General features: G+C 44.7%; 2 protein-coding genes across 2 annotated transcripts in view; one reads left to right on the top strand and one right to left on the bottom strand.

The window, feature by feature from the left end:
- Window positions 1-15,920, bottom strand: part of LOC120728121 (neural cell adhesion molecule L1.1-like) — a 589,469-nt gene that overhangs the window by 251,817 nt on the left and 321,732 nt on the right. The window lies entirely within an intron of this gene.
- The window catches only part of LOC120727956 (IQ motif and SEC7 domain-containing protein 1-like), a 169,793-nt gene continuing 154,246 nt past the window's right edge, over window positions 374-15,920 (top strand). Inside the window, exons 1-3 of the mRNA XM_040022571.1 lie at window positions 374-792; window positions 3,653-4,172; window positions 10,665-12,714. Of these exons, the coding sequence (XP_039878505.1) occupies window positions 11,990-12,714 (725 nt within the window). The 5' untranslated portion in view covers window positions 374-792; window positions 3,653-4,172; window positions 10,665-11,989. The remainder of the gene's footprint in view (window positions 793-3,652; window positions 4,173-10,664; window positions 12,715-15,920) is intronic.

The following is a 15,920-nucleotide window of genomic DNA, read 5'->3' as shown; positions in this document are numbered from 1 at the left end:
TCACAAAGCCAGGAGGTCTCACTCTGGTGCGTTTTCACCCCCTCCTGGTTCTTAATGTTCAGCTTTGTGAGATTTTGTCCAAGTTTGGAACGAAACACAGAAAAGGTCTCAGAAGTTCAAAACATGAAGGGCTGACATGCTGGTGCCACAGTCTACGTCCTGCTGACAGCTCTAAATAAATGTTGCAACTGAGTTAAACTCAATGACTTTCAAAGGATGTCTGTTTGGCAAAGGACCAAAGTATTGTGTTGTCCTCCAAGTGGGCGTGTCCCTGTAGGTCTAACATCACGTGTAAACTATTGATTGACTGACACTAGCTATATTACCATGGTAACCCAGCCATTCAGTAATTTAATCAGCTGTGTTGGATCAAGGACACATGTAAAACCTGCAGGACAGCGTCCTCGAGGCCTGGAGTTGGATCCCCTGTGTTAGTGGATGTGAGGACAATCAAAGCAGCCAGTCAGCCAAAGCTGAAGCATTCCCTGCATTCAGTATGAGCCATTAAAAAAACCTCAGGTACAGTTTAACACGAGTCTGTGGAGACGGACTCAGTTTGGAGTCAACCTCAAGCAGCCATCACAGGAACTGCAGGCGCGCGCGCGCCTCCGCCTTATCTTAATGCTTCCGCCTGCTTTTACGGACAGAGTGGTGCATCCTGTTGGATGTGGAGGATCTTTTGCTCCGTCTGCGGCCACAGCTCCCAGCAGCGGATCGCGGTGACAGAGAGTGTGTGTCTGTGTGTGTGAGATGGGGATTATTCTCATTTCACAGCAGAGGACAGAGGACGAGGTGAGTTATTCTCAAGTCCTTCATGAACCTTTGCGTAAAGGCGACTGTGTGTGTGTGTGTGTGTGTGTGTGTGTGTGTGTGTGTGTGTGTGTGTGTGTGTGTAACGGCTGTGAGTGTGTGTAACGGCTGTGATGGACCGCGCGCACGCGTATTTTCTGCCCTGTATGAATAACCGCAGACATCAGAGAGCGTCAACTTTTCATTTTGGTGCTTTATTAAAAACAGTTTTGTCAGCTCTGCTGTCACGTTTGAGCGCTCGTGCTGTCATCGTTAATTAGCGCTGGCGGTTAATTGGCTTTCCTGTCACATAGCGTGAAAACAGCGCGCGCAGAACGAGACCATAACCGAAAACATTGTCCTGATCTCCGCGGAGACGCTCAGAATCTGCGATCCGCTGTATCGATCCTCTGAATCATGTCAGCAGCCTGTAGGCCTGAATCAGCCTGTACACGAGTCCAGTGAAATCCTCACTGTGATGCGTGTGAACTGACCCTGCGCTATTAAGTGTGGGCCTTTCATTCAAATTACAGATGATTTTATAGATGTCGCAAACTGTGCCAGTGCAGCTTAACTGCAGCCACCGAGCTAAAGAACCTCTAATCTTCTTATCTCAGGTTATTATTCAATGTCATAACTCTTATGTGCTGCTTCTGTCATTTATGGATGTAAGGTAGGATTAGTGAAAACCGAAACGTGGTGCAGGCCTGAGGGGTCAGAGGCTGCTGCTGACCAAAATGAGAAAGTCGACTGTAATGAGAGATGAAAGACCACAAGGACACACGAACCAAATATGAAGAAGGATCAAATCTGACTGGAAAGACCACAGACTGTATATGAAGGATGGACATAGGCACTGTGAATGAGGTTCTGTTTTGAGGCTAATGTCAAATATGTGCTGCAGCTCCAGAAGGTGGGAAACACAGTAATCACATCACATTTGTTTCCATGTTCCTACAGTTGAGTCGTTTTCACTGTTAACTCAGATTTGTGTCTGTGGGCTGTTTTTCATTGACTTTGCTGCCAGATTAGTGGTAACACTTAGATAAGCCAATAAGAGAAAGTGTTTTTGTATGTTATTGTTAGCTGGTATTTACTGGAGTTGCAGATACACATTTACATACTGTCATCACAGGCGTGACTGTTTTGCTGAACTGTTCCTTTCACCGATCAGATGGTTGTACAGCATACATCCCTAATGGCTTTAAAATGCATGAATTTGGTTCGCAAGTTTGAAATTAATTGTATTTTGAGGTAATGAACACTTAAATCCAGCTGTGATGTGTGTTTGGGATCATTGTCCTGTTGGAGCACCTAACTGTGTGATTTCATCATTCTGTCCACTTTGTGTAATGCACCAATACCACAGACAGCAAAGCCAGAGCTTGATGCTACCACCACCATGCTTGACAGTTGTACGCTCTACAATCATTCCTGGTAAAGGAACAATTAAAAAAAAAAAAAAAAAAGATTAAAAGCCAAAAATTACTCTGACATTAATGCACAAGTTACTGATCAATATCTCCAGCACGGTGTTTATGGTTCCTTCACTACACATAATGCCAGAGACAAACATAGACTGTATATGAATGATGAACACAGCTGTGACGTTACCCGATGGTTAGTGAATTCTTGTTGTGATGACTTAGGCTGAGCTGTCAAGGAGAATGGGCTGCTTTATATGCTCTTCTCACGCTAATAGGAGCACCATTAGCAGCCTGAAACTAGTGATTTAGCCGAGCGGTCCCCAACCCCCGGGCCATGGACCAGTACCAGTCCATGAGTCGTTTGGTAACAGGCCGCAAGAGTTGAGGCTCGGGTGTGAAATTTATGGTTTTCAGGGTTTTTGTGTTTTTTTTTATATTCTTAATTTGGTTTCCCTGGGTCTTTTGCCGTGTGTTATGAATAAATCTCCTTTTTTTCGGTACAGATACTGGTTTTATTTTCTTGTATTTATCTGCGACACCTTAAAGGCGGGTCCGTGAAAATATTGTCGGACGTAAACCGGTCCGTGGCGCAAAAAAGGTTGGACTGCTGATGTAGCCCATAAACTCATCAGGAAAGTGTTCACTGGGTGTGTTCAGTGCAGCAGAGGAGTCGCCCCCTGCTGGCAGAATGCAGGTTTAAGGCATTTCTACAAGTGATTTTATGCACAATCGACAAGAGAAACACCTGTTGTTAAATATCAGACATTTTAAAAGTGACCTGTTATTGCAGTGAGTAAATAACCACCAGATAATAAATCTAAAACAAGGCCATTAACCAACAACAGGTCATAAGTAAACCATGTAGGGTTAGGGTTAGCTCGCGTTTTAGCCACATGCTAAATTTTAGACTTATTGTAGAAATTAAAAGATGCTAACTATCAGATCAAGTCTTTAACATGCTCTTGGCTACAATATCCCGTCAAAAGGAACAAATAGGTGAAAATTCCTTATAAAAGAACAGATGTGAACAAGCACTAACTCTGACATGTAACTGTCGAGCATGAGATGCTAAAGGTTAATTTAGCACACCTGGGTCCACCAGCTAAGTTTTTATTCCTTGCATTCTTATCAAGGATGGATAGATTTTATTGCACTTGGTCCTTGGACCACAGCACTGTCACAGTATTAGTAAAACATGCAGGAACTACAGAGCTGCATTCAGCCTCTAACACCCTCTGTGATATCGGTGCAATGATTCTGGTCGTGCGGTAAACCAGCGCTTGCAGCTGATGTGTTTTCTGCATGTGTCGCTGTTTGACGGTGCACATTTTCCCTCTCTTCTACCTACACATACTCTTCCTCCCTCCTTTGTCCCTCTCTACGGTTTCTACCTCCTCCATCCATCCATCCATCCATCCATCCATCCATCCAAGCAGCCTTTCTGGACACAACACCTCCCCCTCCTTCCTCCTCCTCTTTCTACAGCAACATAGCAGAGGATTAGAAGAAACGAATACTTCATCGGTGACATTAACCAAAGCTTCGTCTGTTCACACGCTCACGCGGACGAAGAGGGGAGATCAGCAGCGGATCCCTCGGCTGTCAGACGCAGAGGAATGATAATTAGAAAGAGATTGACTCGGCAGCAAGAAGAGGAGAGGATCCGGCCTGCAGCAGCAGTGAGGCGAGCAGAGGAATACGTGAAGACGGAGAGCGAGAACAGAAGGAGGGATTGAAGTGATCGTAATCTGGTGAAGAAGAAGAAGAAGAAGAGAGCGAAACCTCGGAGCATCAGCAGCACTTCTTTTTTTTTTTTTTTTTTTTTTTCTGAGAGAGATGATGGTGACAGCAGCGTCAGCGAAGGAGGGGAGAGAGGGATGAGCTTGGATCAATAATCCTCCCTCCTCCTCCTCCACCTTCATCCCTCCATCACCTCTGCAGGAGCCGCTGAAACCTGTGAGACTTGTTTTTGTTTTTTGTTTTTTTCTGGATGCTGCATCGTGTGTGTGTGTGTGTGTGTGTGTCAGTGAGTGTGCGCTCTCATATGTGTGTCATGTGCATGTAGCTGTCGACTATATAGGCCACACAGACCATTATTGTGTGTGTAGCCTGTTTTTTAACTGTGCATATGCTGCACATGTTCGTGTGTATGTTTGCATGTGCTTCACGTGTGTGTGCGCGTGCAAGTGGAATGAGGCTGTTGTATGTGAAATGTGTGGGTTGTAAGAACTTGTGTGTTTGTGGCAAATAACATGACTGAAAGTGGCCAATTAAAATAGTCCCGCTGCTGTTAAATAAGATCGAAATTATGTAAAAGATCATAGAGGAAAAAGGGTTCAGGCCGCCCACACACCGATGAATTGTGTGCACATGCAGAGCAAAGAGTGAAGATTGATTTCAGTGTAAGATTTAGAACTCAGAAATAGGATTATGTCACACAGTAAATGACTGTTTTTCTGCTATTTCTTAAGCATTTCCCCATGAAACCAGTGCATAATAACAAAGAGTTATGGAAATACTTAAAATTCATCAGCGATTTTAGAAACTGTAGTTTAACGAGATCAGGCTGGGCTACCGTACCTCCACCAAGGCTGAGCATTTCCTCCATGTCCGGCGTGAATGGATCCAGATTAGACCATAAAGACCATTAAAAGTTAAAATTTGAAAAAATGCCTGAATCCACTTCCCATAATTCTGTTGTACATGTACAATAACAATAAAGGTCTATTTCTGATCCTAATTTAGGCAAAGCCTCACTTCTAGAAACATGTCGTCTATGTCAGTCTTGAACATTTTGAGATTTCTTTCTGAAAACCCAACAAATTGAACCAATCCTGTGATCTCCATGGTGAAGGCAGGAAAAATAAAATTCAGAGCAGCTGATACCATAACACCCTGATTTCATCTGATGACGCAGTGCCAGGCCGGGTTAGTTCTTGGATGAGGGGCTGCCTGGAAATACCAGGTGTTGTGAGAGGCTGGCAACCTGTGCAGGTGTACACCACCCAACCCCACCGCTGCGCTGTGATGGATACGCTGTTAAGAAAATAAATGTAATGAATTACTTTTCTGTATGTTCATGTAGTTCACCGTCCACGAATAAAACAGGTTGTGTTTCCACTTGTTGAGACTCTCGTCAACCATAGTTAAAAATTCTCCTACAGCAAAGATTTATAACGAGCACGTCGGTCGTGATGGTGCGCGGGTTCTTGACTTACATTGTGAAGCATCTTGTAAACCAGCGCTATATAAATTTCATTAAATTGAGTTGCAGAAACACAGAGAGCTACAATCATGGTAATTGTGCCACCATCAGTGCTAACTGTGTATCCTCCTGCTGCTGGTTATGAGTAGGCCTGCACCACCCATACGACACGTAGCCTGCCTTGTTATTCGCAGAAAAACACAGTTTAAAACACAAGTGCTGCAACAGTAAAAGTAACACAAACCTTAGTGCACTCTCTTACACCAGACTCAAAATACAAACTGTATCTGGGTATTGTAAGGCGCTTGGAAAGAAAAGTGTCTCATCCGAGAAGCTTCTTCAACACACTGAAGAAGCTGAGAGGTGAAACATCTTCAAGAAACTTAAAGAAGTCCAGACGCTTTTCTTTCCAAGCTCCTTAGACTACAATGACCAGGATGACTGAGAACCTTCACAGACTTGTGTATCTAGGTTTGTTTGTTTTTTCCTCCTCCTTTTTTCAGCTTCTCCCTTTAGGGGTTGCCAAAGCAGATCATCTACTCATCCTATCCTCTAGCATCGTCTGTCACACCAACTCTCTGCACGACATCCATGAATCTTCTCTGTGATCCTCTTTTTCCTCCTGCCTGGCAGCTCTATCTGAAACGTCCTTTGTCCAGTATATCCAAAGTCCACCTCTGCAGCTTTCTGCTTTAATATGGTCAAACTGTATCCAGGTCTATAGTGCAGCATCTTTCACGTGGATGGATTACCTCTCTTGTTGTGTCTACCAGACGTTTGCAAACCCATGCTTAGATGTTTTAACTGTGTAGCACCACTTGGGACAGTGTGAGAAATATGTGGAAAGGTAATGTGGTCTCCTGTAATGTTTGTGCTGCTCATGTTTTAGCTTGGCTCCTGTGCAGAGAAAACAGACGTTATAATAAACAAAGAACGAAGAGAAGCTATCCACCGCATGTTGTGTTTGGAGACATGCTGCTGGTTTTTTGAAGTCACTAAATCTCTCAAGCTTCTGTGACGGTTGAGTTGCTGTATGAGGTTTGAATCAAAGAACAAGACAAATGGAGAAAATGCATCCCCAGATTTTTTTTATAAAATCTGAAAAAGTCATTGTAACTCACTTAAGCCTGCAATAAGTGATTGTTTTGACCACTTGGGTTCAGCAGTTGTGGATGCAATACAAACGGCGCCAAGAAAGACAATGTGGGGATGCAATTAGTTAATGTTACAGTGGTACTCAAAAAGAACAGTGGCTGGAGATCGCCGCACAACTAAAAATCCTGAATTTGAAATGGTTACTCTGAAGAAAGAGACAGTCTGTGACAATTTACAGCCATTTGCTTCAAGCAACTTTGGTGCATAAAGATGGCAAAAAACAGCAATAAGAGTCTAATCCAAGGGTGGGCAATTCCAGGCCTCGAGGGCCGGTGTCCTGCAGGTTTTAGATCTCACCTTGGGTTAACACACCTGAATCACATGATTAGTTCGTTACCAGGCCTCTGGAGAACTGCAGGACATGTTGAGGAGCTAATTTAGCCATTTAAATCAATCAAAAAAAATTTCATGCCTTTTTAATTTGTCATTTATTAAAATTATAAATATATATTTTAACTCAAAAGTACAGTTTTTAAATTTAATGTTGCTGAAACAACAAAGTAATAAAAAAATAAATCTATCTGATGGAGAAATCACTCATCTTTGGAAAAGAGAGTTTATTACAGAGAAATGTCTCTTTCCAAAATAAAAGCTATACTATACGCTTCTTCTGGGCTATATTCTCAGCAGCATATTAAACATATCAGGTCCCCATAAGGAGAATCACGTGCTAACGGCTGTCTAAATGACTCGGGTAAAGTTTGTAGCATGCTGCTTGTTGTTTTTGTCTGCTTCCACTTGTCTTTGCACTAGGATGATGTCGGAGTAAATGTGCAGTCATATTCGTTGTGTTCCCACTAGTGCTGTCAGCGTTAATCTGAAATGACGTTAACGCCACAACACGGCAAATCTCTGTTAACGAGCCACCGCGGATCGCCCCGTGCGTGGGGCTGGACGGCCAACACGTTAATGAGCTAACTGCGCTAACACACGAGTTCCCACCCATGTAATTGAGCATTGCGTGGCACATCCGACATACTGTTTTACTTTAGTCCATGACGCGCTTACCTTCAGGGTCATACGTCACATGAAGACCAAAATAGTTCCAAAGGCCAGATCTGAATGAGGGTGGGGGAGGTTCAAGTTGCCATGTTGCAACGAGCTTAGCTTCTGTCAATACAACATTTTTAATTTATTTTATCAACTTTTCTTCTGACGATGCTGTCTGTGTTGAGGGCTCAGTGGATCTGCGCTCGACAGTGCAGCCTAGGCGGAGTAGTCGAACGCAGATCCACTGAGCCCTCAACACAGACAGCATCGTCAGAAGAAAAGTTGATAAAATAAATTAAAAATGTTGTATTGTTCGATACATATGCGTACCGAACTGGAAGCACTGTATCGAACGGTTCAATATCGATACGAGTATCGTTGCACTCCTAGTCTTTACAATAAAAGGCACCTCGGGGTTGCTGTTGTTGTGATTTGGTGCCATATAAATAAAATAAAATTAGATGGTTAACCTGTACTCAACCAATTGGTTACCATGACTACTTTGTCTTTGTATTTGGTGACTGACATTCAGCGCAACCACTGCATCCACAGATTGTTCCTCAGTCGCATTGTTCCAGTGCAACTGAGGAATAAATGGATGCAAACTGTGATTGAAGTGAGTAATGATGGCCTGTGCTAGTTTACATCGAGGGACACGATTGGTTCTTCATCTGCTAAATGCAACACTGTTTACACCAGATCTGCTGTGCACATCTGATCATTGGTCCGTTAATGAAGTCACTGTGTAAAAGAAGACTGCTTCTACTTTTTTGTTGTTAGTTTGTAAGCATTTATTCATCTTATAACCTCTGATGGACAATCAGAGAAGGATGTGCTTGAGGATCTGCTGGGCTAACTAAGGATGGTTGTTAATATGTTAGAGTAAGAAATTAGCCATTTCAGCTATGTTAGCTAATTAAACGAGTAAAACCATCTGATCTTTCAGTAAGCTTGAAAAGTCTTCTGATGCAGCCTTTGTCCAGCCAGTGCCGAAGGCTTCAACAGTTTAGACGCTCAAACAGCCAAGAAAGGGTTAAAGTGCAATTCCACCATCAACTTCTTTGTAAAGAAATGTTTAATGATTCCGTTGTTCATCATTAACTCACTCCTCTTTAGTTCCTTTGTCATCAACAGAAACACTGTCAGTTTTTGTCCTCAAAGTTCGGCTTCATAACAAAGCTGATAACTGGCAGGAACAAACTTAAAACCTATTCAGTGCGAGTGAACAGTTACACACAAACGCTCTGTGTGGAGCAGGCATAAAGCAGTGATGTGCAGAGAGAGAGAGGGATGGTGGTCAGTTAGTGAGCCATGAATAATTGAATGTGCTTAATGGGAAGGGATATAAAAACTGAAACTGTTTGGCCGCGCTGCAATAGAGACCAGAAGGCTGAGCGCTCGTGTGTGAGCATGTAGAGCTGTTCTTCTGAGGACCGGTTTCACTGTTAGACCGTCATTGTGGATGTTGTTGGTTCCCACATGCCTTCAGGCTGTGTGAGGGTAAAGCCTTGGCTTAGGGTTAGGTTTAGGATCAGCTCTGCGTTTGGGTGGGAATTATGCAGTTAGTGGTCATGGTCCATGATGCCAGTAGATCAGGGAGCATGTTCACAAAACAGCCATGCAAACAAGGACGTTGGCTGTGATGGTGCAGTCCTTATGGCTTCTAAAGCACAGCAGTGACTCGAAGATCAATCTAGTATGAAGTGTTTAAAGTGCCATTACCCACAAATGCATTCAGATAATTTCAGTTTTCTGTGAAGACATTTTGTTTTCCTCTCTGTGCTGATTAGTGGGTGTTTTGTCACTAAACAGTCCAGTTGGTTAGTGACCGTGGTCACAGCAACAGTCTCAAAGACACCTCACTCGCAGACCTACAGATGGAACTTCTTTTTAATGTGAGGCAGCAGCACCTCGCTGGCCTTTTTAATGTCCCGCCTTTTTGAATTACCTTGAAACTAATCGTTTCCATCATTAGGAGTGTGTCCACCTTAACTGACAGGTGGACATCATCGCAGGTAGCTATAGCCAGGAGCTGCATGTTGGACACCATCGCTCTTAATTGGAGTTATTGGAATGCAGTTTTTGTCCTGTCAGGTGATTTTTCACCCACGCAATAAATAATAATTTCCAAGGATCAGAAACAAATATAGTCAGCTGGTCATTTTTCCCACAGCCCTGCAGGGACGCGATGCCTTCACCGAACAAGATTCACATGTCTAACAAACAGCTTTCCAGTTCCTTTTATCAAATTTTTATTAATGATTTTCACTAATTTAAAGCTGCTATGATACCTTTTTTGGTTTTATGACACACTGTGAGACATAAAAGACGAGTGCTTTGCTGTGTATTGTTGTAAACTTATATTGTTGTATAAGCCTTCAGTTTCAAGCGGCCCCTGAAAGCCTGAAATTAAGACTGAAGTGATATACGCTGCAGATGGTAATATCAGTTTACTCAGCAGCATTATCTTTTGTTTCCTCCCACTGTTATCAACACGCTGTTCTCAGTTTTTAAGCTTAGTGATTGGCTGTTTCTTGCTGAAATTTGTTGCTTATAACCAAACTGTGGAAGCTTGTGCCGTTCGAGCATGTTGTGTTTGTGTGTTTAAATGTTGCTCTGATGCACAAAAAGAACAACGTAGAAGGTTAGCAGAAGATCTGAAGCTGAGTGAAATGGAAGGAACGAGGTGGATAAAGACAGATGAGCGATAGCGATAGTGTAGGAGGAGAGGCCGATGGTGTGTGTGATCATTTTTCGTGTCTCTCACGACCGAGACGGAGCATGTCATTGGTATTTATGGGCTGAGAGACCTCACACTCTCTGCAACTGTTCTGTCAGAGAGCAGGAAGGGCTGGAGATTTGAAAAGACAACAGATGGAGGAAAAGCATGGAGAAAAGAAAGATCAGGGAGAGAGCAGCGAAAGGAGGAAGCAAGAGAGAAGAAGGGTAATGATGAAAGGCGGACCAGAGAGCAGGTGATGAAAGAAGGGCAAGAAACGACTGAGAGCATCAATGCTGGTGTTTCCTGCTGACTCTGCTTCTTATATGCCTTTTCCCTTCTCTTCTTCTTTTACATGTAACGGCTGGATGACGGGAAGAAGGATCCAGAAGTGCCATCCAGCTGGATTATGGTGATGACGGTGAAACCGAAATGTCTCGCAGCGTTCGGGAAGAACACCAATATTTAACATGACCTTTGACCTTTACCTATCACCTCCTGTGACAGAGCAACTGCAGGAAGACAGGCTGAGGCCTGCTGGTGAGTCCATGGACCAGGAGGAGGTGAAGCTCTGCTCTTCCATGCTCATTAGAAGATGATTTTCGACTGACGTTACACTTTTTGATTTGCGGAGCTTTGGGTTGCGTTGATTTCTACAACTTTGGTCCCAGGTCATATTAATGATGGCGAGTGTCTGAACTGAGCTAACATAACCATCTGCTGACTGTGAGATTTGGAAAATCAGCACATGGCTTCTGACCCCAGGATTATGGGACTCTGCAGGGAAGCCGATGCTTAGTCAACTCACAGTTCACGGCTCCAGTGGACCGTTGGTGGGAAAAAATGACTAGTTTCACAAGATCTCAATAGACTGGAGTCAGCAATGATAACATGCAATATCTTTAATAGAGAGGGGCAAGCAAATCCCCCGTCAGCTGTGCTTTCCACACCTGCTTCTGGGAAACTGATGTTCTGATGTGCTGTATGGAGTGCAGAGTCCGGATTCAACTGATTCATTGAAAAACAGGAAGTTTAACGGACCGTTCTGACTGTCGGGCGAGACGAGGCAATCTCGCACTCTAACCCGTTCGTTCTGGTTTTAACTGTCATGGGTCTGAACCCCGGCAGGAGTACCTGACCGAACCAGGGAATGGTCGGCAGCTCAATAAAACTCTGTGTTTGGAGCACGCGAGGGCGAGGTCCATCTTGATCTCTGATTCAGAACTCGAAGAAGAAAAAGTCCTCTCCCCCCCACTTACCTCTGGTGGGGGGGAGGGTGAAGGGTACTTTTGTTTTAAGGTTTAGGATTTATTTTTCACACAGTAGGCTTTAGGCTGTAGAGTTGGGCGACTCTGCTCTGCGTAACTTCAGATCCGGTCCAAGTTCTTCTTTGCGTTCGGCCAGTTTGAGGGAGTTGTATCCTCGGCCCTGTGGCTTATTTGTGTCACCACTCTTTGAGTTAGCCTTTGGCTCTGCACTAGCAGTAGCTGTGACTCAGGCAGCATTTCATCCGGTGCGGAAGTTTAGCATTTAGACTCAGTGCTGCCTTGAATTGTATTACCTGGATCTAAACAACTGTGACAGCATTTAGGCTAAAAGTGACCGTTGTCCACTGGGCATTTCCATAGCCGTTTTTGTTTTTGTTTTGTTAGCCTGAGGTTCCCTAGCCATTAGCTTGAGTGCTACCTTTCAGACCTATTAGTCATGGATGCTAATCAGGGCCCAGGCCAGGGCAGTCCAGAAAGCCCTAACCGGGCCGTGGAGTATCTTCTTGAACTCAACAACATCATTGAAAGCCAGCAGAAACTTTTAGAAACGCAGCGGCGCCGAATTGAGGAGTTGGAGGTCCAGCTGGACCGGCTCAGCCAAGAGAACAAGGACCTCCGTTTGGACCGGCAGCCCGTCGCTCCTCCCCCACCTGCGCCTCCTCCCGAGCCTCCTCTCCCTCCTCCTCCGCCACCACCGCCGCCGGCTCAGACCACATCGGCTTCCATTTCCACAAAGAATCACCATCACCACAACAGCCAGCACCAGGCTCCGGCACAGCCTCCCTGCTCCATCCCCCTCCACCACCAGCATCATCAGGTGCACCACCACTCCTCCACCCACCACTCCCACTCCTATAATAGCACCAACAGCACTGCTCCGACTCCAATTCCAGTTCCCTCTCCAACCTGCGCCCCAACACCTCACTCTGTACTGACCCAAATTTCAGCTCCGATCTCCTCTTCAGCCCCGGCTGCTCCTCCCCCACCTCCGATTCCACCCAGGGATCAGCCGCGAGCCCACAGCCGGCTGACTCGCATGCCCTCCACCAGCACTGGCACCAACACCAACTTCGTGGAGAAAGAGAAGGAAAGGCTGGAGCGCCTGCATAGAGCCAACGCTGCCAACAACCATCACGCCCACACCCTTCACCACCACAAATTGTAAGTTCCACTGTATTTTTACTACAAGCAGGGCCAAAGGTAGCACGAGAAGATGGCAAACCAGGCGAAGAGCTGACGGTAAAATGGTGAAAAGTGCCTTGTAGTTCTTGAGATTCCTTTCATTTCATGGGGAAAAATAAGGGATGCCATATTGCCACAGTTATCCTGAGGGGGTGCACCTCCCCCAGCACATCTCTTTGTGTCTGTACAGATCACCTTTTGCCTTTTCTTTGTGTAATAAATGCTTTCAAATCTTGCAGTAAAAATCTTTTAACTACTAGGGAAGACGTATTGCACATATGTTTTTATAATATGGCATCCTATCACTAAATTTTCAAACGTAACCTTGGCTTGAAGCCCGTCACTACATTGTCTGCTTTGCCAAAACTCGTGTAAATCTTTGGCTTTGATCGCTACTAACTTTGCTGCTTCTCTCACTCAGGTTTTGTGCAAGCGCTCTTGCTTAGTCTGACCAGGAAACATCTGTTTTGCTTGATTCCTCGCTGGTGCAGCAATGCGAGCAAGCTGAACAGGGTTTACTTTAAAGGACTCAAACAAGTCGGAGAGGTGAAGTTTGCCACTCGAGCGTTCCCTCCTCCAAACCAGAGAGGTTTGTGAGACAGTGTGATTGGTGGGTGTACCGGACTGATAAACATTCATCCTTTTATCAGCTAATAGAGCTGCAGAGTGAAAATTTTATAAATTGCAGACAAGCGGGAGCGTGTGGGACTCCAGGGACAGATGAACTAAACTGCTACAAATCTCAAACACTGATAATTGGTGGAGCGACGACTCGAAAGCATTATGCAACCGATACTTTTGGGATAGGAGCGGTTGTTTGCTGAGAGGCCAGAAAGAAAACGCTGCGTACTGTACTGATCACCATGGTAGCTTCCTCTTTTGATTTGTGCTCATATTTTGTTTTAATTTTGTCACCCTGAAGTTGTTTTTCGTTGGCTTGTATCGGCTTTGTTGCCTGGCAACACTGTCTTGCGCGCATCATATCAGGAAGTGTTGAATGACGGCTCCTCGCTGCCGTCTGTGACTTTCGTCTCCGGTGCCGTAGGCAACAGGATGCGTGCTTGCGGCTGTCCCATGCGTCCATCGGGCACTTCCTTCGTAGCTGGTAACGCCGAAGCATTGGAAGTGCTGGCCATGGTGATCTCTGTTGCTATGCAACTGTGGAAAACCTGTTTGAAGGACAGCACTCTGGCTAACAGTTGAATGGTTTTCACCTCGCTCAGAGGAACATGGAGCATCGCCTTCTTCCCTCTGCAAGCACAGAGCAGCTGCAGGAGCGAGGCTCCCATTAGACCTGCAGATATGAGGCTGGGGAAACGCAGTGATGACTCATGGAGAAAGATTTTATAGTACTATAGCTTTGTCTTATAAGCTCTCGTACGTGCAGCCATTGCACACAGAGGTTGATAGAGGGTGAGTCAGACTCTCAGATATGGGTTCGTGTGATTAATCAAAGTGCAGGGAAGAAAAAAATCCTTCTGAGCCCTGAGTCATGGGACGATCAGGTGCAGCCGATATTGTGAGAAAAAGCCGACCTCAAGCTTGCAAATGATGTAACATGTGCAGAACAATGATGAAGTCTGACAGCAGCGGAGATAAGGCTGATTCGTTATGAAATCGCACAGCACAATCTGCTGCTCGCTGCCTCTTCGACTGACTGAGTGCGATCCAATAAATCCCACACTACACTGGGGTAGATTATGGCACAGAGGCATGACAGCATGTTGCAGAGCTGCCTACACTGGTTTCTGAGCGATTTCATTTAGGGCATGATGCAGCAAACTGCAAAACACCCTCACACAGATTAATCCTGCAGCACCTTGGGCTGAAGCGGGGAGAAACACGAGCCACACTAGGAAGCAGTAAATACTGCACAACATGACGAAGCAGTTGAAATGTTTCAACTGATGAGAGCCCGACTGCATGCAGCAACTTCTGTCAGAGAGATTTTCTACATGTCGTGTCAATTTTCATTTACGGTACTGCCAACAAATCTATCCACAATGTGTCCTTGCTCCAAGATCAAACACCTGCACGTCGACAGAGACGTACAGATCCAAGAATGTCCGAAGTGTAAGTTGCATCAGTTATTTATCAGTTGGTTTGCACAGCCATACTAAGACAAAAATAAACCTCACCACAGCACATCACAGTTGGGCAACTGGAGAAATGGACCATTGATTGATCAAGTGCATCACCAGTTGGTTTTTTGTTCTCAAGCCTGGTTTATGTGGTTCTTCTGCAGAGCTGAGAGCCCAATGTTATCGTGTTGAGCAAAAGTCAGGAGCCAGGCTTAACTGTACCTCTGCTGGGACATATTAGCTAATTGTTCTAGTATTTTATGCAAAGGAAGCATCAGCAAACCCCATTTGTTGGGCTAATGAGGCAGATTGGAAAACCTAATGCCTATTCGGCAGTACAAAAATAGTCAGCTGCACAGAGTTTGAGAGAACCTTGAATGGTTTTTATTAAAGATTGCTGAGGATTCTGTGAACTCATCATCTTCTAGTGCAGCATGAAGCGGTGGCCCCAAACATCTGTTCACATCTGGGCAGGGCCCGTATCTGAAGAAAAAGGCGTGCACTTTGTAACTGCTTGGTTTACCCCTGGAGTACAGTATGCACGCTTGTGCGTTCTCAAATAAATGGAAAGACAATCTCGGCTGATGGTGATGTTTTATTTTCTGTGCATTAAGTAAAGCTAAGTATTAAGTAATATCAGTTGCCAGAGCTCACGCGATGAACTGTGAGGAGGCCGTAACCGTAATCAGTGCTGTTCCATCCCATTGATCCACGAGGGAAGACTGATGGAGGACGGTTATGGTAATGAACAGAGAGAGAGATGTTGTTTCTGCAGTGTGGGTGTGGAGGAGTCACAGGAGTCAGATCTGTAGGATTCACATGGATGAAGAGAGGAGAAAGAAAAGAAACATAAAATGAAACGTGGATGTATCATCCTGTTCCCTTCTTTATTTAAAGATCTTTTGTTCTTGCTTTCTGACCCACCTCATTCTGCTATTAACCTGAGAATTGTACCTGGCTGATCTGGATGCTGACATGTGATTATGGGACTATTGCATATAAAGCCTAGTTTTAATGGGAGTCCTAATTGCCTCCGTTCTGCCTACATTGTGATCAGATCTTGTTATCTAAATTGGGTAGGAGGAGTCAGCAGATGCACCGACA

Source organism: Simochromis diagramma, unplaced genomic scaffold (assembly GCF_900408965.1).
Source record: "Simochromis diagramma unplaced genomic scaffold, fSimDia1.1 OVJJ01000308.1, whole genome shotgun sequence".
In the NCBI taxonomy this organism is placed as follows: domain Eukaryota; kingdom Metazoa; phylum Chordata; class Actinopteri; order Cichliformes; family Cichlidae; genus Simochromis; species Simochromis diagramma.
The sequence above is the reverse complement of the archived record's forward strand: the minus strand, read 5'-3'. Positions and strand labels throughout refer to the sequence as shown.